This window comes from Dermochelys coriacea, chromosome 2 (assembly GCF_009764565.3).
Source record: "Dermochelys coriacea isolate rDerCor1 chromosome 2, rDerCor1.pri.v4, whole genome shotgun sequence".
Taxonomy (NCBI): Eukaryota; Metazoa; Chordata; order Testudines; family Dermochelyidae; genus Dermochelys; species Dermochelys coriacea.
The window spans coordinates 144,926,277-144,943,528 of NC_050069.1; the positions used below are offsets into that span (position 1 = coordinate 144,926,277).

The 17,252-nt window shown below is 38.7% G+C and overlaps 1 protein-coding gene across 4 annotated transcripts in view; it reads right to left on the reverse strand.

The window, feature by feature from the left end:
• The window catches only part of ADCY2 (adenylate cyclase 2), a 483,719-nt gene that overhangs the window by 16,360 nt on the left and 450,107 nt on the right, over nt 1-17,252 (reverse strand). For 3 of the 4 annotated variants that reach the window (XR_006279108.1, XM_038390427.2, XM_043508479.1), the window contains exons 18-20: nt 13,665-13,849; nt 11,957-12,041; nt 2,639-2,797 (exon numbers count right to left, since the gene is read on the reverse strand). Coding sequence is in view for 3 of the 4 variants with exons in the window: in XM_038390427.2 (XP_038246355.1) it covers nt 2,639-2,797; nt 11,957-12,041; nt 13,665-13,849 (429 nt within the window). In the remaining variant the exon portion in view is untranslated. Of the gene's footprint in view, nt 1-1,084; nt 2,494-2,638; nt 2,798-11,956; nt 12,042-13,664; nt 13,850-17,252 lie in introns of those variants that run through there. The other variant, XM_043508480.1, reaches the window with a different exon arrangement.

Below are 17,252 nucleotides of genomic sequence, written 5' to 3' on the forward strand. Positions count from 1 at the left end.
AGAAGGGAAAGGAAACAGTCTGGGAATGAATGGCTTCCATCTCCCACCAAAATTAAATGTTATGCCCCTTGCACCAAATTCCCTTCCCCCTCCTATTGAATCTCAATCTCTTCTGCCAGGCCCTCCTGCCCTTCCCCCCTCCACAGCCCAGCTGCTGACTTGATTGGTCCTAGAGATCTTGTGAAGGATGGAGGAACAATCAGGTCCTGCTTTGCACTATCTGTGGTAAGGCCCTGGCACTTGCTTGCTTTCTTTCCATCCCTCCTAATGGGGCAGACTGCTGGTCTAACCACTGTACTGGCGGTGGCTGCAGAGGAAGGACAGATTACTATGGCAATTAATGGACTCTGTAGTGGGCTTGCAGGTGAGCTCACAGTAGTAAAGTGCCCACATTACCTGAGTGCTTTGCCTCTCACAGAAATTGAGGGTGACAGAGATCTGGAGCCTACAACATATGTTAAGTGGGTAAACACTAGTGAAGAGTGGATCTTTCAAATTCCAGCCCTGTCTCCTATCCTTCCCATTCATCCTTTGTTACCTTCCTTATCTCTCCTGATGATAATATTCCCAGTTTGGTATCTGATACAGACACAAAATCCAGGAAGTTCCAACAAATAAACATTCATTACAGTTTCTCTGAGACCACTGCATTAGCCATTTGCACTTCCTGGTGCGGACCATTACTGGGTCTCTTAAAGACAGATTCCCACTATCCGATCCCATTCTCATTCTCCATCTACCTCCTTTTTTCCTCCTTCATTCTCTTCCCAATAGTTTCTTCTTCTCTACAATACTTGTCTTGTTTCTCTTTCACATAAATCTCACAAATTAAATTCTGGAATAGATCTTACATTACTACTTTTGAAACAAATTTTGTTTAATCATTAAATGAATTTTAGAAATAGGGTCAAACTGTTTTCCACAAACAATCTTAAATTAAATAGTGTTTGCACAAATGTTTGGAACAAGCAAATGCAATGGGTTATGAACACAACAAATTTAAAATGTCCTTTAAAAATTCTCCTTTATTTATCCAACTCTTACATACACATATGTGTGCACACGCCCCCCCATCCTTCTGACCCCCACCACTGAAATGAGGCCATATCAAAAGAATTTATTTTCACTCTATTCTGACTTTCTTTATATATTTTATCATCATTCCCCATTACAAGGCCCTTCCCCAATATTAAAAGGAAAGCTTGTAGTTAGCATAGATGCAACAAATTAGAAAGTTTTAAATGGTTTTCCATACCCTTAATGTCATTAATTAAAACAAATCTGAGTAAACAGTTGATGTTTAAAACACAGCACACATAAAGCAACAGTATGCTAATATTCCTAAGTGTTTCCAAAGATTAATCTAGTAGCTGGATCTCGTCCATTTGAGAAATGGCTTTGAAACTAGTTGAAGAGAAAAATAATTAACAGAAGTATTACTCGAATCTTTTTTTAAAGGGAGGGCCATTAAAGCATGCAAAACCAATTTTTCCTTTGCTTGACATGACAGCTCGGAGGGCTCAGCACATCACAGTTGCTGATCATCAGCAAATTTATCTAAAGCTAATTTCAATCACAATAAGTTTGAGGGTGAGAATACGAATCTGGTTGCCTATAGTTAGGTGAGCAGATGGTGCTACTCTGTCGGGCAGCTTTGCAATAGCATATATGAGAAAGTAGGCTCCTGATGGCTTGCTGTCTTTAACGCCTGAGCTGAGAACTGGATCTGTGCCAAACTGGCACAAAGCCAAAATGTTCCATGGTTCACTGGTATCTTCTGCCAATTTTTTTTCAAAGTGGATACCAGCTCATGGGTAGTGAAAAGCAGAAAAGTTTTTATCAGCAGTACTTTACTATTAGGTCTTACTGCATGCTGAAATGAGGGAAGAAATGCTGCTCTTTCTGACCTAACCCATCAAAGGTGAAACACCACTGCTAAGTATCTATTTTGATTTATTGTGAAATCATTACACTGCTAAAACAGTTATTTTCGCATAGTTCAGATCCATGAAGAATTTCTCACTACTTTATAAGCACTTTCTTTCATTCTTCATTACTACCCCTTTAGGAACATTTAGGCGCTGGTCTACAGCCCACTGAAGTTAATGGGAGTCTTTCTATTGACTTCCATGGACTTTTCATCAAGTCCTTAAGCAGAGAAGAAATGGGTACTGAGACATTTAAAGATTCTTTTCTGAATGAATGTGTTCCCCCTGTCTTATTGTTTTTTCACTTTTCCTTTGATAGCTAGGCTCTCCAGACATCGGCAGCAAATGCAGCCCTCAAATACAGCTCCATATTGCCACTAGAGGAAAACAATTAATTTCACTGTAAATTCAGGTCCATTCAATCGTCTCCTTTCTCCTTCCCTCTCCTTTTTCCTCCCCCCACATCTATATCTTGCTTCTTGGATGACAAAGTACTTTGTCATTTAGACAATTTCCTACTTTCTATTTCAAACTACCATGCCACAGTCTCTGTTGTAAAACAGACCTTTAAATTATCATAAAGAAAAGAAAATAATTAATAAATTTAAAATCCCATCAATAAGGACCTATTGCTTAAATGATTGTTTTGAATGATATGCCCAGTCTCTGTGTGTTTATCACAGAGTAGCTGATAGTTAGTAGTGGCTGACCTCGTTCTTCAGGTTCCTTGCCAAGAAGTGTTCAGCCACATGTGCAGGAAGCACGTTCTCCAGCAGCACCCGATTCAGGTTCTCCATGGTCTCAATCTCCTCACGCTCTTTTTTGAACTTGTTCTTCCACAGGAAGTCTAACCTACAGTAATATTCATTCTGTTACAAGAGGACACAGAAGTAAAGAAACAATAGGCATCTTGTCCTGCTCGAGTACAGGGTTTAAGAGACAAAATAAGCATGATACACCCTCCTTAAGAGGCTCCCTGTTATTAAGCTTCTCTTGTATATGTGGCCACATTATGGTAGCCCCATACTCCACTAAAGTTATTCCTAAGTGCCAATTTTGACATATGTTTTTTCTCTCAACTTAGTAAGGCCAAAATCTGGGACACTATGGAAAACTGACCTAAAATGCGGGACAAAACTCCACAGGGCAGAATGCCTTAAATGATAGGGAATTTACTTTTTTTTTTTTTTTAATCCAACCATGCTTTCTGTGCCTTTCATTTCACAATTCAAAATTTATGAGAGAAAGAATTTAGAATTACTAAATAAGGTAACTTCTACCTTGTTTGGGATAGAGGCAAACTGGGGCAAAACACCGATTTGTTTTGTAACATGGAAGATAAGATGGATGAGCTAATATCTTGTATTGGACCAACTTCCGTTAGTGAGAGAGACAAGCTTTCAAACCACACAGAGCTCTTCTTCAGGTTTGGGAAATATACTCCGAGCATCACAGCTAAATGCAAGGTGGAACAGACTATTTAGCATACATAACTAGGTAGCATATATTCTCAGGGACCATTCAAGGTACAGTGTCTCTCTCACCAACAGAAGTTGATCCAATACAAGATATTACCTCACCCATCTTGTCTCTCTAATATTCTTGGCTCACCATGGCTACAACTGCACTTTGTAACATGAGACAGTTACGAAGAACTGTCTGTACACACTACACTAATATTCATCTTCCTTGGTTAATGCAATCAGCCTGATAAAGAGGGTGTACTACAGCAAAAATCAGACAGTTGATCAGTACACAGAGACTAGCAGTGTAATATAATATTAATCTTTGTTCTGAGTTTGGACAAAGTTTCATAAAGCAAAAGAGTAACAAAACTGAAAATATTAAAGGGATACAGTAAACCTGGATTTTTTAAATTAGATATTTTTAAATATTTTAATTAAACTACACAAAATTGTATACCCTAACATTTTTTATTTTTAAATCATTTTTAAAATATGCATATCAGAGTTTTTCTTCTCTCCTACAGTGCTTATAAAGATTTTTGGGCAGCCCCCAAAAAAAGAACAAATACCTGAAATGATGAGGCCTATACTGTAAACAAATTTGTTTGCCCACTAACCTAGAGATATAAGCAGTAGAGCAGATTCTTCTCAAATACCATCTATTTTTAGTAGCAGTAGATCTTTGAAAAGTTTGCTTTTGGGAGGTTTATTTTTGTGATTCTGTCTTGTCTGTGACAGGGTCGGGCCAGATTGCTACAGGAGAGTGATAGAAGGCAGATATATTAGCCCCAGGTTAATTAGGTCCCTTTTCCCTGGGTAAAGTAACAGGGAAGGTTACAGAACAATCAGGAACTTTCTGGAAACAATTAAGACAGACAAGCTGATTAGAACAACTGCAGCCAATCAAGAAGTGGCTAGAATCAATTAAGGCAGGCTAATCAGGGCACCTGGGTTTAAAAAGGAGCTCACTTCAGTTTGTGGTGCATGTGTGAGGAGCTGGGAGCAAGGGGCACTAGGAGCTGAGAGTGAGAGGGCATACTGCTGGAGGGCTGGGGAGTACAAACATTATCAGACACCAGGAGGAAGGTCCTATGGTGAGGATAAAGAAGGTGTTGGGAGGAGGCCATGGGGAAGTACCCCAGGGAGTTGTAGTTGTCGCACAGCTGTTACAGGAGCCATTCTAGAAAGCTGCATTTCACAGGGCCCTGGGCTGGAACCTGGAGTAGAGGGCGGGCCCGGGTTTCCCCCAAACCTTCCAACTCCTGGTCAGACACAGGAGTCGTCGACCTGGACTGTAGGTTCACGACAACAGCCAAACTGAGGGCTGCTGTGAATCTCCGAGGCGAGCAAATCTGCCAATAAGCGTAAAACCCACCAAGGTAGAGGAGGAACTTTGTCACATGTATTAAATCCCACCATAACAGTAGATTACAGTATATATTTTTTCCTTTTCAACCATAGCATCTCCATTCTCATTTCTCATGCTGTCCTAAGTCTCTTCACTGCTTTCCAATTTCTTGTGACTCTGCAGTGATCATGTATGTAGCTGAAAAATTTCATTTTATTTAGTGGTTTTCTGACTCTTGCACAATGTCATCCCATGAGAAGGAACTTCTTCTGTTATACCTATACCCCCTGCATACTGGCATCTGCCTTGATAAACATTGACCGTAGAAATTCCTAAATCTAGACAATTCACAATACCAGGGAATTAAGATTGTTGTGTTGGGGTTATTGTGGTATTTTGCGAATTTGGCAATTTCATCATAGTAACTTTACTGTACAGATTTTGAAAATTTCTCTGTTATCCATTCTGGAGGTGCTTGCACAGCTTTTCCATTAGATTAACATATTTTGGGATAAATCCAAGGTATTATTTCTATATTACATTTAAAGACTATATGGGCCTGATTATGATCTAATTTAGACTGGTGTAAATCAACAGCAATTTCCATGTAGTCAGTGGAGTTCTACCGGAGTTAAAAATTGTTGTGAGGTCTGAAGAAGACCTCTAGACATTGCACTAAAGAAAAAGATTATGGAAATAATTTGATGCGTTCTTCAACTACTACTTAGTAAGCTTTCACACAAAAATACATACAGTTCTTCTGGATAAAAGAGTGCTGTCACAGTATGAACTGATGCATAGTTGTCTGGTTGAGGCCACAGTCTAAGATGTTAAAACAGTAGAACAAGCATCCAAATATTATTCCAATGACTGTATGTGGTTTCAAAGGAAATGCAGATAAATGACAGTGGAGCGAAAAGGGTATCTGTGAACATAAACTTTAAAAGGAAATAGTAGAAGAAAACCAATGGACTGAAGCTGGCTTTAGATACTAATGACAGGTTGGATGGTGAGGCCCGAGTATTATGCACATATTTTAGTTACAAAACAAAAAGAGAAACTGTAAAATGAATTAACTTATCCACTTTGATCTATCTATTGTGGGAAGAAGAATGTAGGTTTAAATTAAACTGGACACTAGAAGTATGTCTTTGCAACCAAAAGGAGAACAACTTTATTCATGAAAGTAAAATGGGTCTTAGCATTTCAGCGGGATCATGCTGTCCAAGCTAAAGCTGGAACTAGTAGGATAGTGATGCAGAACAAGCAAAGAATCTGCAGCTTCTGAAGGAGCTATTCATATTGCTATTGAGTGTTTTCAAGTGGTAAACAAAGGAAATCGGAGTGGGAATAGTTAAGTGTGTACAGAGGCAGATTTTAAAGGAACAGAGAACCTGTACACAATTCACCTTTTCTAGGATTCTATTGTTGACATTCTGCAGTCATCCTTATCACCAAATGACAATTCCTTATTACAAAGAATCAGTTCATGAACAATCTTGCTTCAAAATTGACCTCATTATGCAAACAGCATCAGTCACTTTTCTAGAATACCTATTTTACTGTCCAATTAAGTAGTATTATTTCAACTCCTTGTTGCAATCATATTAAGGAAGAGTCAATTTACAGTGAAAAACAAACAAGCTTTCCTACCCAGGTGGTTCCTAATAAGGATGACAAAGGAAAAGGCCACCAAGTATGATAATGCAGAATAAGTCTATTAAAAAACTGAAATGCCACAGTGATTGCCATAAGCTAGTTAAAAGTAAACTGGAAAGCTGAAACTGAATTTTGAAGTCATGAATTCTAAATACTCTATCAACTTACAATTTTCATATGATATCAAACATCTGTGTTGAAAAGACTGGGTAAAATGAGGTGCTATGTGCACTATAGTCTTCAAAAAGTCTTCTAGTGTGTTTAAGGTTTGTATTAAATAAATAAGTAATAAAGCAGTAAATTATCTCTTTAAATCTAAGATGCCACAGTAATATTGTGAAGAGAACTTTGATATCATGAACAAAGATACACCATCAAAATTAGATGTGAATTAAACAAGAAGTGTTAAAAATACTGCTAAACTACTGTACACTAAAAAATGCATTCTCTCTGGACTAGATCCATGAAGGATACCTAAAGAGGCAATCAGGTGCCTAAATCCAACATTTAGGCACCAGTGACACTCACAAAGGCACCACTCAGCTTCTGCCTAACACCATAGGTGCCCATGTTTCCACTCGTAGACATGCGTAAAGCCAACGAACCCTGATGATGCCCCACAGCTAACCAGCTGTTCAGAGCTCTCTCTCATGCCTTAGCTCCCATAGGATTCTCAAACCTGACATTCTCCCACCTATCTCATGTGTGGGACTCAATCTGGTAGCTGTACTCAAAGCGTACCCAACTCGCACAAAAGACAGCTGGAAGGTCAGGAGGGAGAGAACGTGTCCACCCAGTGACCGGGGCACTCATCTGAAACATGGGAGATCCACTTTTGAATCCCTATTCAACCTGATTTGGAGCAGGAACTTGAACCCAGGTTTCCCAATTCCCAGGTAAGTGCCCTAGCTGCCAGGCTATTGGCTCAGTCTCTCTTGTTGAAGCTGTTCTACTTTGTATAAATACTGTAATTAAATATTTATTGGAGCAGGGACTTGATTCTCCCACAACCTAGGCAAATAACGTAACCACATTATTGGCTATAATGGGATGGGTCTCTCATTTTATTGTGAAAAAGGGCTGACTGGGTTTAGAAGCCTAGATCCCCAACTGCCTCTCTCTGATCTGTCAGTCAGGTGCCTCAGGCCAAGATCAATGAGAGATAGGTGCTGAAGAACCTTTGTGAAGTCCCACTCCTCTCCTCAGCATTTCATTCCCAGCTAGCTTAGGTGGCTCTCCACTCAGCTTGCTGGCTTCTGGGCATCCCTTTGTTAATCAGTCAGGTAATTCTCCCAGCATAATGCAGGGGAGCCTGAGCACCCTAAGGCTGTGAACTTCACTGGGTGGCTGGCTGCCTAGGGGCTAGGTGTTGCAATGCCTATGTCCCCTTTGTGAATCTAGCCCTCTTTCCCTATGTATTTAGATTTGTTAGTCAATTTTAGAAACAAAGGACCAACTACTCTCAGATGTAGTATTTGTATCAACTTGTTTTTAATGTTCATTTTTATATTAGCATTTCCACAGTATAACCAGTGTTATATATAACAAAGTAAAAATCCTATTAAATCTTATTTTTATAAACAATGTAAAAACTAAGATAGTTTCCTACTTTCACCTATTAGTTAGAGATATCTCCTGAACGTACCCACACAAGAATTTGTGAATGTCTTGCAAACCTCACAAGAGGGGTCCCTGCAGGTACAGTATCCTCTGAATACCGAAGAGACCCAGCTTTCCTGGTACAGGGATCAGCTACTTTCTTGGCTGTGACTCCTGAGCTTGTGTACAACAAAGGGTGAGGAGAGAAAGTGCTGCCTTTATTTGTAAAGAACACAGCTCTACAGAGGGAGCTCACTAGACATAATAAGGGTTGATGTAGAGAATTACTGGTAAGAGACTGACCCAAGATTAGAATCTACAGCTTACGCCTAGACCACTATGCCACAGTGCATCTCAGTAAAGACATTGGATTTTTCTGTGCCTTAGTTTAGCTAATAAGCCTTTGTGCTTTCCTAGTGTTTTTCCTTGCTATATTATATATAAAAGCAAAGCACTTTACAAATTTGGATAAGCATGATTAGCTCAATTTTACAGTTGGTTTAACTAAATAAAGTGTATGTAAGGTAATTTGTATGTAAGGCAATATGGTCTTGAGGATATGATATGAGTCTATTATATCAGTTATCAAGGTTTTCGTCGTAGCTCAGCCACAAAATTCCTATACAAGCCTTGGCACGCCTCTCGAACTCTAATAATCAATTACAATACCTGGAATATGGGGCAAATCATGTCAGTCCACCTTGGAATGGTGGTAGGAGTTCTCACTGAATGAAGATTGTGGAGTGCATAGATTTTTAAGGATTATCAGTGGAAGAGATGAAGATACAAATCAAGACCTGTGTTTATTTCCTTCAATCAACGGAGAATTTTAATGGAAAATATAGCAGAGGTCATCATCATACCATGGAGATTCCTTTTATTTTTCAAAACCAGCCTGACACAGATTGGAAGACAACAACTAATAGATACTCCACTGCCATGTGTTCTTTCTCCATTGATTAAAACCATCTTCTGTACTTTTTAAATAATGACAATTTATGAACCTTCTTAACAACTCTGCTCTTGAAAAACACCTCTTGCATGACCCAATATCAAAATCTACCTCCCTTTCAAATTTTGTAGTGCAATGAGATTTAACTGGGCAGATACGAACAATAGACACTTGGAAAAAGTGTTAAGAGGAAGAATTTTGAAGTATTGTATTATCAAAATACAGTATATGTATATGTTCTGAAAATTTTGTAAGTGCCAATTAGGCTTAATTCTAAAAAAGCTTATAAGTGTGAGGAATTATTTTTTCTTTATTTTTGGGGGTAGAATGAGTTACAAGGGGGCTCACGGTCAGCAGAGAGGGTACTGCCTTTTCCTAAGAAACCACACACTTGCTGAGCTGGGAGAAAAAATCCTCGTCCTACAGCTCCAAAAGTACAGTATACAGCTAAAGTATAACGTCTTAGAAGAGCTAAAGCCACTTTTGGCCACGTGTTGGATATGTGTAGCTTCACGCTGCAGTGAAAAGCTAGTTGCGACATGTAGCTACATAGGTTAGTGAAAGGCTATGGCTGGGGGAGCTTCTGGAGCCTTTCCCTGATGCCAGAATCTTCATCTGTGGAATGGAAAGGCTCCCGCAGTGGGGAGCTGGTTGAGCTTTTGCCTCCTTCAGGTAAGGACTCTGGAAATGAGCAGCTGCCAGAGTCTTTCCCTGTGGCAGAGGAAGGCTCCAGTACCAGGGAGCTGGCAGAACCTTTCTTCATTGCCAGAAACCTTATCTACAGCAGCAGAAGGCTCCAGCAGTGTAGAGCTGCCAGAATCTTTCCTTGCTGCTAGAGCCTTTTCCTGCAGCAGGGAAAGGCTCCCGCAGCTGGGAGGCAGTGGGGTCACTACATGACTGAAAATTAGGGCAGTCAATCAGTTAACTCAAGTGATTAACTCAAAAAAAGTAATCACAATTAAAAAAATTTATAGTGATGAATCGCACTAGAATACCAATAGAAATGTATTAAATAGTTTTGGATGTTTTTCTACATTTTCAAATATATCAATTTCAATTACAACACAGAATATATCACATATTGTTCATTTTAAGAACACTTTCACTGCAAAATTGACAAAATGCAAAGAAGATACCAATGTGAAATTTCTAAAGATAGCTACAGTACTCGACCCAAGATTTAAGTAACTGAAGTGCCTTCCAAAATCTGAGAGGGATTAGGTGTGGAGCATGCTTTCAGAAGTCTTAAAAGAGCAACACTCTGATAGGGAAACTACAGAACCCGAACCACCAAAAAAGAAAATCAACCTTTTGCTCGTGGCATCTGACTCAGATGACAAAAATGAACATGTGTTGGTCCACTCTGCTTTGGATTATTATCAAGTAGAACCCATTATCAGCACAGACACATGTCCTCTGGAATGGTGGCTGAAGCATCAAGGGACATATGAATCTTTAGCGCATCTGGCATGTAAATATCTTGCGATGCCAGCTACAAAAGTGCTATGCAAATGCCTGTTCTCACTTTCAGATGACATGGTAAACAAGAAGCAGGCAGCATTATCTCCTGCAAATGTAAAACAAATTGTTTGTCTGAGTAATTGGCTGAACAAGTAGGACTGAATGGTCCTGTAGGCTCTAAAGTTTTACATTGTTTTATTTTTGAATGCAGGGTTTTTTTTGTACCTAATTCTACATTTATAAGTTCAATTTTCATGATAAAGAGATTGCAAGATAGTACTAGTATTAGACACATTGGAAAATACTACTATTTCATTTGCTTTTTACAGTGCAAATATTTAATAAAAAATATAAAGTGAGCACTGTACACTTTATATTCTGCATTGTAATTGAAATCAATGTATTTGAAAATGTAGAAAACATCCACAAATATTTAAATAAATGGTATTCTATTATTGTTTAACAGCACGATTATTTGTGATTCATTTTTTTTTAATCACTTGACAGTCCTATTAAAAATAGTAGTGCAGATGGGAGGCATGGCTTGGGAAAGTAGAGCATCTGTAGGGTATATACTCAGGTACATACCCACACACAACATGCATGTTTCTCCTCTATTCACCTAAGCTGTGCCTCACAGTCTACAGCACTGCTTAAACCCATGGTTTAAGCTACCTGAGTGCATACCATACATGCTGCTGAAAGAAGTGTGCAGTGTAGATGTAGCATTGCAACTATGGTGGGTCCAGTGAAGCAGGTGAGTTAAAATGTGTCTGATATGAGGTCCCTGTAACTCAATGGCTTGCTTGAGTATGGGGCCTGAGCATCACACTGCGCAGTGAGGTGGTATACCTCCATTTCTTGTGCAACATATGGCTCCATGTATTTCATCTCTCTTACCTCCTGAGTGGAGGAGAGGAATGGATTGGGGACTCCACCTTCCAGCCTAAGTCCCTGGGCAGGCTTGAGGTGTCAAAGTGCCCAGTTAAAATCCCCATTGGAACAGCCCTGCTAGGTAGTTTGCAGAGTAGTCCCACATTGGTTAATAGTTATAATAAAGTTGCAGCCTCCACATTTAAGCAGACTATAGCATAGTTGTCTCATTGTGTCTGTATCAATGGGTAATAATTGTGAAGAAAATACGTTGTAATTAAGCAACTCTAGCCAATGAGTTATCAAGGTAATAACTAAATGGGAAGGTTGAAGACGTAGTACCAAGCGGTGTTTGAATGAGAGAGAGACAAAGAAATGTTAAATAAAACTCAAAATTCCAAATCGGGAATTTTTAAAATGATCTGTAAATTCTACTTCGCCAAAACATTCACGATACTTCTTCCTTCAGAGTAATCTAGCAGTCTTGTAGCGAAAACAGTTTTCCCAAGGTAAAATTACAGGAGTGCTGAAATCAAGGGTTTATTATGGACGCTGGCTGAAATCTCATTAATTTTTTACATAATACCACTATGTGTATATGTAAACACAGACACAAACACACATATGCATTCAAAGATAGTAAAGCAGATGAAAAGAGCATGCTGCGTACCTGTCTACCAAGAACTAGTAATGTCACGAAGAATATAAAGAGAGACACAGAACCCATTGTCTTCAGGTCTTTCAATATTCCTGGCCTGTAAAACAGAAACACAGCTAAAATGAATTGCTCAAAAAGGAAAAAAAAAAAAAAGTCTGTAATCTTAATACTTAATCACAGTCTTGGTTTCCACCCCTCACTTCTGTGCTGTAAACTCCTTGCACAACTTTTTAGTAATCAAACTAAAAACTTTAATATAAATTGCTTTGTTTTCTGGAATATTAAAGCTGTACTACTGAATATATTTATATAATGAGTCCTGCTTTCTGACTGTACAATGTAAACCTGGAGAATATTAAATTTAATATATTTAATGCTTTTTTTTTCCCTGTTAAAGGAGAGTTTGATTGCTTTTCAATATGCTGGTTTAAGTAGACTGTAGAGAGAGTTTGTGATGACAGTACTATATTCTGCTTCCATACTGTAGTGACTAACCACATCTCACGAGTGTGAAGAAGTGAAATGAAATCATAAGGCACCAAGAGGCTTCTTAAGCTCAGAACCACACAAGGCAAGAACCACACTAACCACCTCTCCTGGACAGCTTATTAAAACCCTCAGTTCCTTTGAGATGAGAGAATGTATGGAGAGGGATCTGGTCTACACTTCCAGAAGCTGATCTACACGAGCAAGGCCACTGTTGCTCCCACTGGTGGGAAAGTTTTAAGAAAAATGCTAGTGTAGAAACAACCTTAGTGGCAAAGTGCAGGTAGTCAAAGGTGTATGAGAAATGTAACGTATCAAATGGCTCTGCAATATATCACAGCGATGTCAACTACACGTGTGGTGTGTTTTATACTATGTACACAAATACATCTCCTCACTCCCCCATTTGTGTGTTACACTTTGCATTTTCAAAGGTAAACAGAAACAATGCAAGTCTCACTATTCTATTCAGATTCTTATTCCATGGTATCCTAGTGCCTTAAGACCTGGATCAGTGAACGGAGTTAGAAGGCAAAGTACTGGAATTCTACTCAAAGCACTCATGATTTTCTACCATGGCATATGCACTGCCTACATATGCTATCTTTATAAAAATGTATTTTTTAAAAAAAAGGTTGGGTAGAAGTAATATATGTCCTTTCTACACTGTAAGAGGGAGGTTAGGGACAAAATTATCTTGCCCACAGCAAAGACCCAACTAACTTGATGCAAACTATATATTCATCCATTTAAGAAGTCATTCCCAATTACACCCATTCCTTTGCCCCCTCTAGGAGTAGTTTCTGCATAGGAAAAGCTCTCTTTGCTCTGAGAAACACGTATTATATAGTTAACAATTTAAGACAAATGCCCTAATTCTGGGGAAAAAAGATGCTCCGTCTGCGTGCAAAAAAACAACACCACGTTAACAGGGTTCAGGTAACAAAGAGCTAATATCCTTTTTTATGACAATGCAAATCAAACCATAATATAGTGCAAACATTAGACGATTTATGCAGTCTGAACAGGTTTATTTCTTTTATTCTAATACTGTTACATATACAATCAAATCATATTTAGTACACAGGAGTCAGTTATCTTGAATGGGGATTTGTAGATGTGAGTATATATAGATTTTTCAAAAAAAAAAAATACAAGCTCTGTTCTGCTCCACTACACAAGCAATATTATTAATTGTCCTTTGTCTAGTAGCGTGCTAAAATAACCAACCTACCTTTTCATAGGTCCCATTGCATACAGGAATTTGTTGTAATCATCCAGTGTGGAACCATGAGTGTGCAGAAGGATGACATTGTAGCCCACCAATGCAATCAGCATTATCACCATTTTCAACTCATAATTTATCCGCAGGAAAACAGAACAGGATATCAGCCCCAAAATGCAGCTATAGATAAAGTACTGGCACATGGAAAACCAAACAAGACAAACATTTAGGATTTGACCTAGTGAATATTAACTGGAGAGAAGAAAGTAATTTGTAATAAAATGCCCATATTAGCTTTACAAAAAATCAAAACCCCATATAAATTAAATATGAAATCTCTCATTACTACTAAATAATCAAACAGAACCCTATGGACATTTATACTTAAAAAAAAGTATATTTCTTATTAAGATATTTCTGGAACACTGCTGGCTTGTCGACAGAAGTATGTTTGACTGAATCTGACTCACCATATACTCATTCTGGGAGATTTCTCCTATGAGTGCTTTGCACAGCACAATTAGCCGTAGTTAACTTGTGATTTTAATTTTTCTCCAGTGCTTCTTATAATTTATTGCTGCTTGAAATAAGCAAAAAGTAATTCTTGTTCAGAATTACTTACATTAAATCTTCATTTAATCTCGCGAGTTCAATCTATATAAAGTAGCAGAATCCATTTTTCTACTATGTAAGCATTACTACTTTTGAAAGTGCTTTTCATACTGGAAAAAATTTAATGTTTGTGCATCCAAAAAGAAACACAAAGATCAAGAAACTTTGTTGTGAAGAAAAGAGCACCAGTTAGAAATACAGACTAACACGGCTGCTACTCTGAAACCTGTTATTATGCAAGGCACTGAATTTAGCCATATGGAGTGGAAATCTATCAACCTCATGAATACATTTGTTAGTCTCCAAGGTGCCACAAGTACTCCTTTTCTTTTTTACAAATACAGAATAACACGGCTGCTACTCTGAAACCAGTTAGAAATAGAGAGCCCAATTTGCAAATGCTGCCTCAATAGGAGTGCCTGATTCAAGCTGAGAAGCTAAAAATGTAGGTACCTCAGATTGCTGTGCATTTTTGAAAACATAACCAAAAAAAAACGAACGACAAACTTAGGGTTATGTCTATACTACAGCCTATGTCAGCATAATTTATGTCACTCGGGGGTGCGAATATTCCACCCCCTATGAGCAACATACGTTACGCCCACATAAGCGCTGGTGTGCACAGCGCTATGTCGGCAGGAGAGCTGCTCCCACTGACACAGCTTCTGCTGCTCACAGAGGTGGCACAGAGCATTTTCACCAGACGTGCCACTGCAGCGCTGTACATATAGACATGGCCATGGTTCTTATACATTAGCTTAATGCTCTTCTGTCTGGGTTCCCAACACTGCATGGGGATGTTTAAATCCCACAAGAATCATGTTTTCAGTTAAACAAAATGTAAAGCCATGGAACCATTTGTATTTGTAGCAAACCTACCTTTTGGATTTAAACTACTAGGCAGTTTCATTAAAGCACTGTGATTTGGACCCTTCTTTCCCCGCCTCAATCCCTCAGAGCTGGGGAATTGGGTGGGGTGGGGTGCGCCTAGCCCAGGTATAAAACTGTGCAAAAAGCTGGCACATCAGCATAGCCACCTAAATAATTCTTGCAAAAGATCCATGCAGCCAATAGAACAGACAGGATAGAGGGTATAGATAGGGTTTGAGGAAGGAACAGCAAGGGGTAAAACATATGAAAAGTCAATACCACTGGAATTACCATTAATGCGTGTTGTGAGCTTTCTGATCCTTCTCAGCAAGCACAAAACTGCAATCTAGCAAACTAGTGGCACAATAGCCTTCTGGCCAGCCATTTTCTGCCCTGCCTGGATCAGCATGGAGGAAGAGTTCATCTGCATAGCTGGCCAGAGTCTATAGATTTGGGGGACTTTTATATAAAGGATTGCTTTCCTTCTCATGTACTTGTAGCCTCACCGCTAGCCTTCACCTTCATACCCCTGCAGTGCTCACAATAGATGGGTACAGAATACCCGGACAGCAGCTATTTCAAAGCCACAGAACTGCGCTATTCACAACTCTTGTGATTTGCTCAAGAGACTTGTGGTATTTGGTATTTTTCTTAAAGCTTCAGGCCCTGGAGTGCTGTGATTCTGAGATTTTCAGCATTATTTAGAAAGAAGAAAATAAGTTGATAGCCCACATGGTTGTGGAGGACAGCTTGAAAATACGAATTCAAAGGGCTCAACCTCCAGAGGCACATAAAAAGAACTCCAAATACATTATAAAACATCTCATGATATTCTGGGAGCTGATTTCAGAGTAGCAGCTATGTTAGTCTGTATTCGCAAAAAAGAAAAGGAGTAGCTCACGAAAGCTTATGCTTAAATAAATTTGTTAGTCTCTACGGTGCCACAAATCCTCCTTTTCTTTTTTTCTGGGAGCGGAGTAATAAATTTGAACATTTGGGGCTGGCAATACTGGAATTGTTATTGTATTTTGTCTCTCACAGGAGGAGATAATATGGATCTAAAAAGATATAAATTCTGCATAACTTCTAACATTTGGAAACCATTTTGCAGCCTCCTAACAAAACAAAAAGACAACCAGTCCCTTTGCAACTGATTAAGTATTCCCTGACAAGTCTTGTATAACAGCAGTATGCATAGTAATATAACTAAGAACATCTCATATTGCAGCAAAAAATATTAATTATCATGGTTCCAAATAGGGCTCAATTCTTCTGGGATTGAAGCATTTTAAAAATCTCTTATTCATTCATTCTAGTCTACATACTCAACAGATCTGTCAGCTTCACTTTTTATAAGTCACAGGCAGTTTCTCTGTGGGAGTAATGTTTAATGCCATTATACACATATACAAAAGACTGACTTTTAGTTTGAAAAAATAATGTTTTGCCACCTTGAGTGTTCAATGTATCATCCAATAAACATAGAATAGTTTTATCGATACATTTTTAATTTTTCTAAATCAGTGATTGATTAATAATTCAAAAGGATTTTGCCTCTCCCCTGCTGTCTTTATCAAGCCAGAAATTATGAGCTCTGAAATGCTTTGTGTGGTTTACGATGGAACTACTGTAAAATTAGGAGGTTTTTAATAAATAAATAGGAAAGAGGAGTGTTAAAACCTTTATTCCACCATAAGGTATTCACAATACCTGAATTATTAACAAAGCAATGATAATATTTTGTCTATTTGGGTCATAACTAAGTTAACGGGTTATTAAGTGACAGACAATATGGTTTCTACATGTAAAGAATGCATTTTGATATTATTTAAATTTTAAATGAACATATTAAAGACCAGTGTGACAAAGTTCCTGCTCTACCATGGTGGGTCTTGTGCCTATTGGCAGATTTGCTTGCCTTGGATTTCCACAGCAGCCCTCAGCTTGGCCATTTTTCTGAACCCACAGTCCAGGTCGACTCCTCCCTTGTCTGACCAGGATTTGGGGGGGGGGGGGAAGGGAAACCTGGGCCCATCCTCTATTACAGGTTCCAGCCCAGGGCCCTGTGAAATGCAGCTGTCTAGAGTACCTCGTGGAACAGCTGTGCAACAGCTA